The sequence below is a fragment of the Macaca fascicularis genome, chromosome 13 (genome assembly GCF_037993035.2).
Source record: "Macaca fascicularis isolate 582-1 chromosome 13, T2T-MFA8v1.1".
NCBI lineage: Eukaryota > Metazoa > Chordata > Mammalia > Primates > Cercopithecidae > Macaca > Macaca fascicularis.
This window is the reverse complement of record NC_088387.1, coordinates 112,688,829-112,702,272: the sequence shown is the minus strand read 5'-3', so window position 1 is coordinate 112,702,272 and position 13,444 is coordinate 112,688,829. Positions and strand designations below refer to the sequence as shown.

General features: G+C 49.8%; 1 protein-coding gene across 5 annotated transcripts in view; it reads left to right on the top strand.

The window, feature by feature from the left end:
* ASAP2 (ArfGAP with SH3 domain, ankyrin repeat and PH domain 2) overlaps positions 1–13,443 on the top strand; it is a 203,964-nt gene extending 190,521 nt beyond the window's left edge. For all 5 annotated transcript variants that reach the window (XM_005576600.3, XM_005576597.3, XM_065527686.2 and 2 more), the window contains 4 exons: positions 7,496–7,545; positions 8,247–8,335; positions 8,778–8,900; positions 11,013–13,443. In XM_005576600.3, the coding sequence (XP_005576657.1) occupies positions 7,496–7,545; positions 8,247–8,335; positions 8,778–8,900; positions 11,013–11,087 (337 nt within the window). In that variant the 3' untranslated portion in view covers positions 11,088–13,443. The remainder of the gene's footprint in view (positions 1–7,495; positions 7,546–8,246; positions 8,336–8,777; positions 8,901–11,012) is intronic.
* The last annotated feature ends 1 nt before the right edge of the window (position 13,444 follows it).

Sequence of the window (13,444 nt, the reverse complement as noted above, 5' to 3'; positions counted from 1 at the left end):
ACACAGGAGGTGACTCGTTGGCTGGGGAACAAGGTCAGAGCCTTTCACCCACCCTGTGGTAGCTGATGCTGCCTGTCAGCCAGAGCCTCAGCTGGGCTGTGACTGGAACACCCATGCGTCCCTGGCATGGGCTTCCTCACATCATGGTGGCTGGGTCCAAGGACAGGTCCCCAGAGAGAGGCCTGGCCCTGGAAGCTGGCACAGAATGATCTCTGCCATACATTACTGCTCAAACAGTTATAAGCTCAGACACAGGGGCAGAGAGGAAGGCACAAGGAAGTCATCAGTTCCACCTCTCAATAAAGAATTTGGGGCCAGGCGCAGTGGCTCACGCCTATAATCCCAGCACTTTGGGAGGCCGAGGTGGGCAGATCACCTGAGGTCAGGAGTTTGAGACCAGCATGGCCAACATGGCAAAACCTCATCTCTAATAAAAATAGAAAAAAATCAGCTGGGCATGGTAGCAGGCGCCTGTAATCCCAGCTACTCAGGAGGCTGAGGCACGAGACTCTTGAACCCAGGATGTGGAGATTGCAGTGAGCCAAGATTGCACCATTGCACTCCAGCCTGGGCAACAAGAGCAAAACTCCATCTCAAAAATAAAAATATAAAGAATTTGGGGACTGGGCACCATGGCCCACATCTGTAATCCCTGCACTACTCTTTTTTTTGGGGGGGGGGCAGGGAATGGGGGAGCATCGGTAGGCTGGCCACCATGCCCGGCCAATTTTTTTTATTTTTAGTGGAGACAGAGTTTCACCATGTTAGACAGGATCGTCTGGATCTCCTGACCTTGTGATCCGCCCACCTTGGCCTCCCAAAGTGCTGGGATTACAGGAGTTGAGAGGTGACAATGTGCTAGCAGTCCTCACTCTCAGCGCCTCCTCGGCCTTGGTGTCCATTCTAGTGGCGCTTGAGGAGCCCTTCAGTCTGCCACGGCACAGTGGGAGCCCCTCTCTGGGCTGGCTGAGGCCGGAGCCGCCTCCCTCTGCTTGCGGGGAGGTGTAGAGAGAGAAGGGCGGGCGGGAACCGGGGCTGTGCTCGCGGGCCAGTGTGAGTTCCGGCGGGCCCCGCACACGGAGCGGCCAGCTGGTGCTACCAGCCCAAGGCAGTGAGGGGCTTAGCACCCGGGCCAGCAGCTGCGGAGGTTGCACTGGGTCCCGCAGCAGTGCCGGCCGGCCAACCGGCCGGCGCGGCACTCAAATTCTCACGGAGCCTTAGCTGCCTCCCTGTGGGGCAGGGCTCGGGACCTGCAGCCCGCCATGTCTGAGCTCCCCACCCTGCGGTAGACTCCCACGTGGCCTGAGCCTCCCCGACGGGTGCTGCCCCCAGCTCCCTGGCGGCCAGTCCCATCGACAGCCCAAGGGCTGAGGAGTGCGGGCGTGGCTCGGGACTGGCGGGCAGCTCCGCCTGCAGCCCCCGTGCAGGCTCCAGTAGGTGAAGCCAGCTGGGCTCCTGAGCCGGATGGGGACTTGGAGAACTTTTATGTCTAGCTAGAGGATGGTAAATACACCAATCAGCACTGTGTCTAGCTCAGGTTTTGTAGATACACCAATCAGTACTCTGTGTCTAGCTCAAGGTTTGTAAATACACCAATTGGTACTCTGTATCTAGCTAACTCTGTCTAGCTAACCTAGTGGGGACTTGGAGAACTTTTCCCTCTAGCTCTGTGTCTAGCTCAAGGATTGTAAACGCACCAGTCAGCACTCTGTCAAAATGGACCAATCAACTCTCTGTAAAATGGACCAATCAGCAGGATGTAGATGGGGAATAAAAGCAGGCTACCCCAGCCAGCCGGAGGCAACCGGCTGGGTCCCTTTTCACACTGTGGTACCTTTGTTCTTTCACTCTTTGCAATAAATCTTGCTGCTGCTCACTCTTTGGGCCCACGCTGCCTTTATGAGCTGTAACACTCACCACGAAGGTCTGCGGCTTCGCTCCTGAAGCTAACGAGACCACGAACCCACCGGGACGAACGAACAACTCCAGATGTGCTGCTTATAAGAGCTATAACACTCACCACGAAGGTCTGCGGCTTGACTCCTGACAGCGGGATCACGAACCCACCAGAAGGAAGAAGCTCTAGACACATCTGAATGTCTGAAGGAACAAACTCCGGACACACCATCTTTAAGAACTGTAATACTCGCCACGAGGGTCCACGGCTTCATTCTTGGTCAGTGAGACCAAGAACCCACCAATTCCGGACACAGTGTGAGCCACCACGCTCAGCCCATCCCTGCATTACTCTAGAAGGCCGAGGTGGGAGGATCACTTGAGGCCAGGAGTTCAAGACCACTCTGGGCAACATAGTGAGACCCTATCTCTACAAAAAAAATTAAAAATTACTTAGGCATGGCAGCACACGCCTGTAGTCCCAGCTACTTGGGAGGCTGAGGCGGGAGGATTGCTTGAGCCCGGGAGAAGGCTGCAGTGAGCTGTGATGGTGCCACTGCACTCCAGCCTGGACAACAGAGACCCTAGCTCTAAAAAAAGAAAAAGTTAATAGTAACAAATTGGAAGGCAATGTTTTACAGTCATCATGGGGTTTCTTCTAGTTTTCTTCTTTTCTGTACTACTTCCTTTTTTTCTGACGGTGAGCAGTCTGGCTCCCATCTTTACTTCCTTGGCCGGTGTCTATTTAGGAAACAGGTCCCCCCTCTCTACTGCCGCCTCTGCACAGCAGCTGCCTTTCCCTCTTTGGGTCTGCCTCTTGTTCCAGGACCCCCACTGGGTGCTCAGGGGGGCTCTCACTTCCTGCCACCTGGATGCTTTCCTCATCCCACCTGGGCTCGGACGCTCCTGTTGCGCCACCATCTGCGGACATGCCCTTCTTGTTCACCTCTGGGTGACGCGCTTCCCCAGACACCAGTGTGGGCGTTTTCATCCGCACTGCCAGACAGATGACAGAGACTTTCAAGGTACAAACTACATCCTTCAATTGGAGAAATTTCACTGATTTTTTAATGCCTTAAATATTGGGGTTTTTTTGTTCTCTCTTTTAATGTTTCTTACTCCTGAGATGTCAGACTCCTTGGCCTTCTGAATGTGTCATCTTGTTTATTGGAGTACCCTAAGTGCTCTGACAAACCTCAGCATCACCATGCTTTCACATGTGGAAGTTTGCTTCTTGCTCACACTAAGTTTAGTGTGCATATTCTTAGTTGTACCCCAGTCCCAAAGGTAGACCCAGACCCCTCCGATCTTCTGCTTCTACCATCTGTCTCCTGGGCTCAGAGTTACTTCTGAGGGGAAGGAGTTGCTGTGGGGGGCAGGCTGGATGCCCACACTCCCTCCTCCCTTCCAGGCTGGGACTGGAAGTGCCACCCGGTGCAGGGGAGTCGAGCTGTCATCCTCAGCTAGTCCTTTACCACCTTCTCATGGCCATCCCTGCTTTGCTTGCCTGCCTGTTTTGAAAATCTGTCTTCTGGGAGATTTTCTAGAGTTTATCTCCCAGTTCTTTTACTAAGGCGTTCATACCTGTTCTCATATAATAATCCTCAAGTTAAACTCTTTTTGTAGAGATATTCTTTTTGTTTCCTGAGATCGTTTCTCAGTCTCCTGCCTCTGAGAATGGTTGCGAAGGTGTTGGCGTGTGTGTTGCAGTTTTTGTGTTCGTGTAGTGTGCGCTGCCTCCACACCGTTTTGACCTCTGTGGGTTCCAGGCTTTTCCCTATAAATCGCAAGCTCGGTGTTTCCCCTCCAGGTGAGGCAATAAAAACTGGCAGACTGCACAGAGCCGCCCGCACCGGTGTCACTGTGCAGTGGTCTGGCTGGGCGTCTTGTCTCGTCTGAAGTTTTTTTAGGAGTAGAGAAATAAAGTTAAGCTTTTATTTAGTCCCTCTGTTTTTCAAGATACTCCCAACAGCCGCACCTGGTGTCCCCCGTCCAGATACCCTCTGTTTTGCCCTCTCCAAGAATAGAAGCTTCCTGTCCTTAGTAGGTTGGGCAGGGCAGCGGCAATCAGAGCTGGGTCGCGATTCCAGGGATTCATGACCTCCTTAAACAGATTTTTGGCTAATTCTTCTGCTTACTACCTTGCCTTTCTCCCCTTCCAGAGGGTCCTGAGCCTTTTGGGGACACTACAGGACAGATAGGAGTATTTCAGAGCCTTCCTCACTGCTGGAGTGGGATTCCATTCTTGAAGTCAACTAGGTTAACTATAATTTATCTTTCATTCTGTCGCCCAGGCTGGAGTACAGTGGTGCAATCACGGTTCACTGTAGCCTCGACCTTCTGGGCTCAGGTGATCCACCCACCTCAGCTTCCGCATGGCTGGGACCACAGGCATGCACCACCATGCCCAGTTAATTTATTTTTATATTTTATAGAGGTGGGGGTCTCCTTATTTTGCCCAGGCTGGTCTCAAACTCCTGGGCTCAAGCAGTCCTCCCACATTGGCCTTTCAAAGTGCTGGGATTACAGGCATGAGGCACCGTGCCTGACCTCTTTTAGGTTTAATTTTTTAAAATCCTTTTCCTTGGGAAGAAGTGGAAGTAAATGTACTTAAATCTGCCATTTTAACCAGAAGACTCCCAAAACTTTTTAAATGCTACTTTGTAAGATAACTTTTTAAAATATAACATGCAGGGCTGGGCGTGGCGGCTCATACCTGCAATCCCAGCATTTTGGGAGGCCAAGATGGGTGGATCACTTGAAGCCGGGAGTTGATGGCAAAACCCCATCTCTACTAAAAATATAAAACTTAGCTGGGCATGGTGGTGCACACCTGTAATCCCAGCTACTCGGGAGGCTGAGGCAGGATAATCACTTGAACCCAGGAGGTGGAGGTTGCAGTGAGCTGAGACTGCACCACTGCTCTCCAGCCTGGGCAACAGAACCAGACTCCATCTCAAAAAAATAAAATATAATATGCATATCTGTGCCTTCCTAGTCTTAAACAGCTACTGAATTATGCTGTAATAAATGGGCTTTCCAGTGCTAATTATTTCTGCCTCTACACCAAAGTGGCCACAGGTCATGCTTCCCTTGGCTTCTGGGCTCTCTTCTGCCTTAAGACGCCCTGTGATTTGCACTTTCCAAGCTGCTGCTTTTCAAGAGAACAAATCATGTGTTGAAGTTCTGGCTAACGAGCCGTCAGCTCCCAGCAGTTATTGGGACTCAGAACTGTGGATGTCAGCTGTGAGGTGCAGGTTCCTGGTTCTCAGAAGTGTTCTAGCTGGGAGAAGCTGGACAGGTTTCCTCTCAAACATGATTCTACCTGGTTTCAGATCTGACTGGTAGGAAAAAGGGAAGCAGGGCAAGTGAGGTTAGAGCTACCCAGGACAGATAAGGATGGACGGAATCATGTCGCCAGTGCCCAGTGGAGTTCTTACTCTAAAGGAATACACTGGTGCATCCTCTTTGTAAAGGATACTATCCCTCCCCCACCGCCGGTCATTTTGTCTCTGGTATAAATGTGAATTTTCACACCTCTTCTCTTAGGGTAGGAGTCAGCAAACTATGGCTCACAGGCCAAATCCAGCCTGCCGCCTGTGTTTTAGGGCCCGTGAACTAAGAACTAAGAATGACTTTTGTATTTGTAATTGGTTGGAAAAAAAATCAAAAGGATATTTTATGGCGCATGAAAACTGTGTGAGATTCACTTCAGCGCTCATAAAATATTATTGGACCATTAGCCACACCTGTTTGTTTCTGCAGTCTGGGGCTGCTTTCACGCCGCAGTGGCAGAGCTGAATAATTGCAGCAGAGATGCTAGAATCCACAAAGCCAGCTGGGTGCAGTGGCTCACACCTGTAATCCCAGAGCTTTGGGAGGCCGAAGCAGGAGGATTGCTTGAGCCTAGGAGTTCGAGACCAGCCTGGAAAACATAGTGAGACCATGTCTTTACAAAAAATTTTGAAAGTTAGCCAAGCATGGTGGCGTGCACCTGTAGTCTCAACTACTCAGGAGGCTGAAGGGGGAGGATCACTTGACCCTAGGAGTTCGAGGCTGCAGTGAACTGACTGCCTCACTGCACTCGAGCTTGGGTAATAGGGCAGGACCCTGACTCAAAAAACAAACACAAAGTCCGGGTGCAGTGGCTTACGCCTGTAATCCCAGCACTTTGGGAGGCCGAGGTGGGTGAATCACCTGAGGTCAGGAGTTTGAGACCAGCCTGGCCAACATGGTGAAACCACGTCTCTACTGAAAATACAAAAAATTAGCTGTGTGTGGTGGTGCACACCTGTAATTCCAGCTACTCGGGAGGCTGAGGCAGGAGAATTGCTTGAACCCGGGTGGCAGAGGTTGCAGTGAGCCAAGATTATGCCACTGCACTCTAACCCGGGAGACAGTGTGAGACTCCATCTCAAAAAAAATCACAAAGCCTAAAAAGTTTACTAGCTACCTCTTTAAAGAAAGTCTGCTGACCGCTGTCTCAGAGGATCAGGCCTGCGAGTGTTCCGTAGTTAGGGATGACTGCAGGCGAGGGGGTCAGCCTGGTCAGTGTAATGATGTCTGCAGAGACATTTACACCCAGAGACATTGATGGAAAACAAATGGCCAGACTGGTCAAATGGGAGGGGTCTTTATGGAATAAAACAAAGTTCCTTTTCAGTTCCTTCAAAGTATGAGCAAAACCCACGTGATGTTTTCTCTCCCTTCATTCTGGGACTGTAAGCATCGAGGCCAGACAGGGTTCATTCCGAGCAGCAAAGGGAGTGTCGACGGACGGGAGCGTACAGCGGAAAGAATCCCGTCTTTGCCTTCCCTTCCTCCCTGGTCTTCCTCTTCTGCTTCTCAGCCCCTGTCCTGTGCCTGGCTTTATGCGAGGTCCAGGAGATCCACGGGGAAACTGAAGCCAGAGGTCCTCACTGATGGCACTGCTCCTTAGCTCTGGAGTTGGCGGATCTTGTGTCACAGCTTTTGCAGATGAAAATGCTGACTCTCCAGAACCCATTTATCCAGAGCTGCCAAGTGGCAGGTTCAAACTGAGGGACCCCTGTCTGCCAGCCCTGAGAACCACATCCTCACATGTGCGTTTCCACCTTGTGGCTTTGGGGCATGCTGGCCCAGAGGCTCATGGATGGGGCCTGAGCCATGGTCAGCCACATTGGTTCCCAGAAGCAGGGACCACAGAGGCATGGACAGCACTGACTCAGGGTGATCGGACCCATCCTGGCAGAGCCATCTGGGCCTGAGGTTAAGGTTCAGCCCCGCCCTTTCGTGTGATGGGACCAAGGCAGGGAAGGGGCTGAGCAGACTCAGGGTGGGGCCGGTGCCCAGCACTGCTTCAGACCCTGGCCATCAGCAGGCTCACGTGGACAGAGTGCTCGAGAAAAGCCCTGGTTTTAGAATCAGAAATGTTGGCTCTAGCACTTTCTTAGGGCCTCTCATTCTTCCTTTTCCCATAAAAAAGAGAGCTGAGTGACTGTGGAGGAAATCACCTCACACACTTTCAGCTTGAACTCAGAAGGTTCTCTGATAAAAGGGGATGAGAAAGGGGCAGGTACCCTCAGGTAGCAGTAAATCTACTTTTTCTCTGTCTTTGTAGGGCTGACAAGTCCACCCCGCTGACCAACAAAGGCCAACCAAGAGTACCTGGTAATTATTTAATTTGGGACTGAGTTTGTTTCTGCTTGGTCCATGGGGGCAATGTGGTGGACATTCCCTGCCAGGTGGTCAGGCCTGAGGGAGGGCCCAGCTGTCTCCCCTCCCACAGCCCTCCTGCCCCCCTGCCCCCTTCCCCCTTCCCCTCCTCCTCTCCTGCCCTCCTCCCCTCCTCCCCGACTCCTGCCTTCCTGCCCTCCTCCCGGACTCCTGCCTTCCTCCCCCCCGACTCCTGCCTTCCTCCCCACTCCTGCCTTCCTTGCCTGCTTCCTTCTCCTCCTCTCCCACATAGTCTCATGCCCTCTTCCTCCGCCACCTGCCTTCCTCCACCCCTCCCCTCCCCTCCTCTCCCCCTTTTCCCTGCCTTTCTCCTCCCTCCTGCCTTCTTCCCTCCTTCCCTTCTGCCATCCTCCCTACTCCCTCGGCCTTTGAGACCCCTGCTCCTGAGCAGCTCAGTCCTGGGGCCCCTCACCTTTTCCCCTCCTGCTGACAGGGCAGGCTCACTGGGGGACACTTGGCTGCCACACGAGCTCTGCAAGGGCTGCATCCAAATCAGAAGGTTCCCTTTTCCCTCAACAGATGGGAACACCTGGGGGGAAACCTGCTTTCAGACACACCCTGTGGCTTGTCCATTGCTTACATCTCATGGTTATGATTGATGGGATGTCTTAAGTTGCTTCATTTTTGCCCTACAGTGGATCTTTCTGCAACAGAAGCTCTGGGTCCTCTGTCCAATGCTATGGTCCTGCAGCCCCCCGCACCCATGCCTAGGAAGTCGCAGGCAGTAAGTGACAAGCCCCCTTTCCTGCTCCTCTGCTCTCGCCAGGAGGGTGCAGGCGGTTTCACAAGGGCTCAGGGGAAGCAAGCCTTCCACTCTTCCCTTGGTTGGGGGCTGGACAGGGGCCTTCTTGGTACCTGATTGCTTGGATCTTGGCAACCAGTGGGTTTGGCCCTCCCATCGCAGCTCCAGGACGGGCTCACTCAGAGTGCCCTGCCCCGGCCGCTTTGTTTCCCAGCCCTTGGCCCCTTCTCTCTGCTTGGTGGGGAGCTCTTCCCTTTTCTCTCCCTGGCTCCTGAGCTGCACTGACCTGCCCCACCTTGGCATCTGCGGGCTTCTCAGGCCTAGGTACAGGGCTCCTGAGACCGGGGGAGGCAGGGTGCTTGAGCTCTGCCCTGAGAGCTGAGGGCTGCAGCCACACTAACCTTTGTTCCCTCTCCTGACACAGACCAAGTTGAAGCCTAAGCGGGTGAAAGCGCTCTATAACTGTGTGGCCGACAACCCCGATGAGCTAACCTTCTCCGAGGGGGATGTGATCATCGTGGACGGGGAGGAGGACCAGGAGTGGTGGGTGAGTCAGGGGTGGGCCCGGGAGGTTCCTGGGGGCTGGCTCGCAGGTGAGATTTTCTCAGCCTGAGCAGTCCAGACATGGTTCCCGGTGCCTCTGCCCCTGAGCATCCTCAGGAATTGCTTCCTCCATGGACACCCACTTCTGAGCAGGCCTGATTATTCCCCAGGGTGGCTGCTTCCCCTGTTAGGGTGCAGTTTCCAGAGCACCCATGAGGGCCTGAAGTGAGACTCCGTCATTTTGAGGCCTTGAGTTTCTAGGCCATCACCCCCCATTGCTGGATTCGTGGGATCAGGTGTCTGGAAGGAGCTGACCTAGAGCACAGAGCCCCAGGCGTGAGTCTGGTCCTGAAATGAGCTGTGGCCGCCCAGGCGTCCAGCGGGGTATGGGAACAAGAAGAGCGCCGGCCACCTAAGAATTCAGACTTGGCCACTCATGGGCCGGTGGCTTGGGGCTGGTTGCTTTTATCTTTAAGCGTTAGTGGGATCATCTGTGAAAGGGGGTCACACGCACAGTCTGGCACAGATGATCCGGTGAGCACCCACTAAGCGGCAGCTGTATACAGTGAGGGCAGTGGACGAACCGGCTTGAATGGGGTGCAGGCAGACAGCCCCAGGCTGAGCCCACCACACAGCAGATGCAAGTGGCATGGCTCCGCCTCTGAGCTCAGAGCGAACAGTTCAGCTGGGAACTCCACAGGATTTAGGGGAACTGCTTTGTCAAGTGCAAGGAGTTTGGACACTGTCTTTAGTCGCTGTCCCTTGCAGAGCTCCCACTAGTGTTTAAACTGCACGTCTTCAGCCTCCAGAGGCGCTGTGAGCTCTCAGGGTCAGGCAGCACTGCCTTCATTTGGCAGGGCTGGGTTCACCGGCCTTTACTGTGGCCTCGTTTGCCCTTAATGGATTAAAAGTGTCTGTGGGCTGGGTGCGGTGGCTCACCCCCATAATCCCAGCACTTTGGGAGGCCGAGGCAGGCGGAACACTTGAGGTCAGGAGTCCGAGACCAGCCTGGCCAACATGGTTCTCTACTAAAAATACAAAAAATTAGCTGGGCATGGTGGCAGGCACCTGTAATCCCAGCTACTCGGGAGGCTGAAGAAGGAGACTCATTTGAACCCTCAGTGGGGAGGTTGCAGTGAGCCGAGATCATGCCACTGCACTACAGCCTGGGTGACAGAGCCAGACTCCATCTCTAAATAAATAAATAAATAAAGTGTGGATCCAGAGTTCCCACCATCAGCCTCACTATAGCACAGGCACAGAGAGGGCCACAGCACCTGGGCTCTGGTGAGGAGAGTGCTCAGCTTGGCTGCATAGAGCACGTGAGGACCTGAACTTGCCCCGTCCCATCCACACACCCACTAGACCCACCTGCACACAGAGCCAGCCCTGCCAGCCAGCTCCCACAGTTGCCTACAACCCACCATCCGGACAGGGCGCCAGCCTGACCACAGGCTTAGCCATGTGGAAAATACCTGCTCATTTCCAAAACTGGAAAATAGAGGCATAAAGCAGAAAACAGAAGTTGCCCATAGCCACAGCAACCCCCCACCACTCTGCAAAAAGCCCACCGTTCATATTTTGCCTGTTTTTAGCCTTTTATTTGCCTACATCATTTACACTCTTGAGATCATACTTGGATATAATTTACCCAAGAGCGAACGTAAGTGGATAGAGTGAAGCCTTACACAAGCGCTTGACTCAGTGAAATGGGGCCAACTTATACCTTTGCCACTTTCGGTGACTTTGCAGCTCACAGACTTGTGACACTCGGCTTCATTCATTCATTCATTCAAAAAAGGCCAGCGGAGAGTAGTGATCAGAGAGCTGACCTGTGTGCCTCCCAGGAACAGGTGGGGGTGGCCATCCCTGCGAGTGAATGTCTGAGGCACGGCTGGGAAGAGCTCCTTCCACAGGAGAGGCCTGCACTATTTGAAATGTGGTGAGGGAAAAAGGACAAAAATCGTTTGGATGTTTTACCCAAGTAATTTCTTGTCGGAAGAGAGTCTTCTGAACCAATCGTGCTTTTTTTCACCAAATGCTCTGTGTAATGCCCTTCAAAGTTTCCACCAACATTTGGAATTTTAATAGCAACCTACACTTTGTTCCGTTTCAGATTGGCCACATTGATGGAGATCCTGGTCGCAAAGGCGCATTCCCAGTGTCATTTGTGCACTTTATCGCTGACTGAATTGCTACTGAACAAAAGCATTAACAGTTATGTTCCTGTTTTGTTGTTGGTACCAAAACTCTTGCCAGATAACCAGTTTCATGAACTGTTTGTACGGTAGCCCATGTTCTCTAATGCCACTGCTCTGTTTTAAAAACTGAGGCAATTTTTACATATCAGTAATTGTTTTTATAATTTGTGGTTTTCACGAAACATTGCTATGCATTTATTAGGAAAAACTGAATTTCCCAACAGGTGAACTGAAAAGTTATTTTAACTATTATACATAATCAAGATCCTGCCTCTACGGAATTTGCTAAACCTAAAAATGTTTGCATTGATTGTATTGGAAATAAACTCTTCCTGCATTCCTTGGCCCAATTCTGGAGTGGTGACCTTTAGCACAATTATTATTTTAGATGGCCAGTCAACTGCTGCTTCAGAAGTCCATAGCCCGGCTCTGGACTTTCTCAATAAAATGCCATCGGTTCACCTTTAAAGACACGTATTACTTTGAAATCCACCCAGTGTTTAAAAAACAACTTGGAAATTTACACATTAGCATTGTACTTTCTAGCCCTAATTTGTGAGGTTGCAACTATCACTATATTCTGCATGTGTGTATAACCTGTTGTGAACAATCATACTTAACAAAACTACTGATGGTTTATGACAACGTAGGGTAACTACAGTTCGTTCCGTTCCAGGTTATATAAAACTGCATTTCCTGAATTTGGTTAAAAACTAAGGATGATGGATTGCAAAACAGTTCTTTTAAATTAGTTTATATGCTTTAGATGTTTCGGAATTTGCCTTCTTGAACTTGCTGAATCACACAGAAAGCAACTGTACCCAGTAGAATTCTGTGGCGCAGACCACGCTGTATTAACCCATCACTTGCTGTTTCCTGCTGAGTGTACCACTGCCTTCCCTTCTAGCCCATGAGAATGTTTACTCAGTTTAGTGTCTTGTATTTATATAATACTCCAACAGGAATGGTAGTCACACTGTCTTGAAATCGAATCTGTCCATCTGTTTATAATCAAGAACATATCAGAAATATATAGGCCCCAGATAATAAAATACTCCCAAACATCCCAGTTTTTACTATTTAAGGCCATCATATCATTCTTAAGCTACTTGGGGTGGTAGTAGGGGGGATTAGGTTGTATATTATAAAACCAAAACTCATTAGTTTAATGAACTTGACTGTCATACCTCTATTTAGTAATTGTGAGGGTAAGATTCATAGTAGGAATATTGGACATTTTGGCTGAGAATAAAGAGGCCTGTGATGCCCACTTGGACTTTTAACACAAGTAAAGGAATAAATTGAGTGTAGGCTTGGAAAGTGGGGCAGCAGTGCTGTTGCTGCATTTGTTGTGATGGTACATTTGATTGAAGCAGCTTGTCTTTATTATGCAAGACTCTATGTGTAGAGTTTTGGGTTTTTTTTTTTGGCATTGTACGTTTTTTGCTGTTATAAAGGAAGACAGAACAAACTGGAATGTTTTATGATGTATAGCAATCGCTTTTTGCCTTTCAAAGTTCTGGGTAAAAATGTGTTAGATCTGTAGTTTTTTTTTTTTTTTTTTTTAAAGCACTACATCTGTTTTCACTAATTGTTAATTTGTTTGAACCCTTCATTTAATTTTCTCATAGATTTAAGTAAACAGATGTATTTTGCACAGTGCACTTATGTCTATTTTAACAATCCTCCTCCATCTGTATTTTATAGTCAGTCTTTGACCACCTGGTGCCAGCTATATAAGGAATAAAGTTGATTGATATCAACATTAGAACTCCAGTCCCAAACTAATCTATCAGGTTCACTGGTACATAAATATCTAGGAAATATTTTTCCAGTCTACAATTTGGTGCTATTGTGCAGTAACTAATAGTACTCTTAACAGAGGAGAAATTATATTAACGTCCCTGCTAATATCCTTTCTTAGTTATTTGCTCTTTGCAAATTAAAAAAGCAACTGAGAGAAAGAAAAACATTGTAGATATCTATTTATATTTAAAGTTTATGTTTCACATACTGCAGCTGCAGGATTCTGGCATTTTGCATGCCATTCTCCATCAGATCTGGGATGATGGCTCAGAATAGGTACACAGACTAAGAGTTACTGTGTGATCTGTTAAGGGGTGGATAACATAATATGCAGCTTAGGAAGCTATTTTGAGATGTATGATATTCAGTTCATTCACCTGATTACTTTGGTTGCAGCACAACTGTATATACTGTATAACCAAAATTGATTATTTTCATTGTCCTTAATGCAGTGATTTATAACTAGAGCATGTTTAATAAGTTTACTCTTCTTGTTAACTAGTCATTTGACTGGAAAAAAATAAAATACTTTTAAATGGAC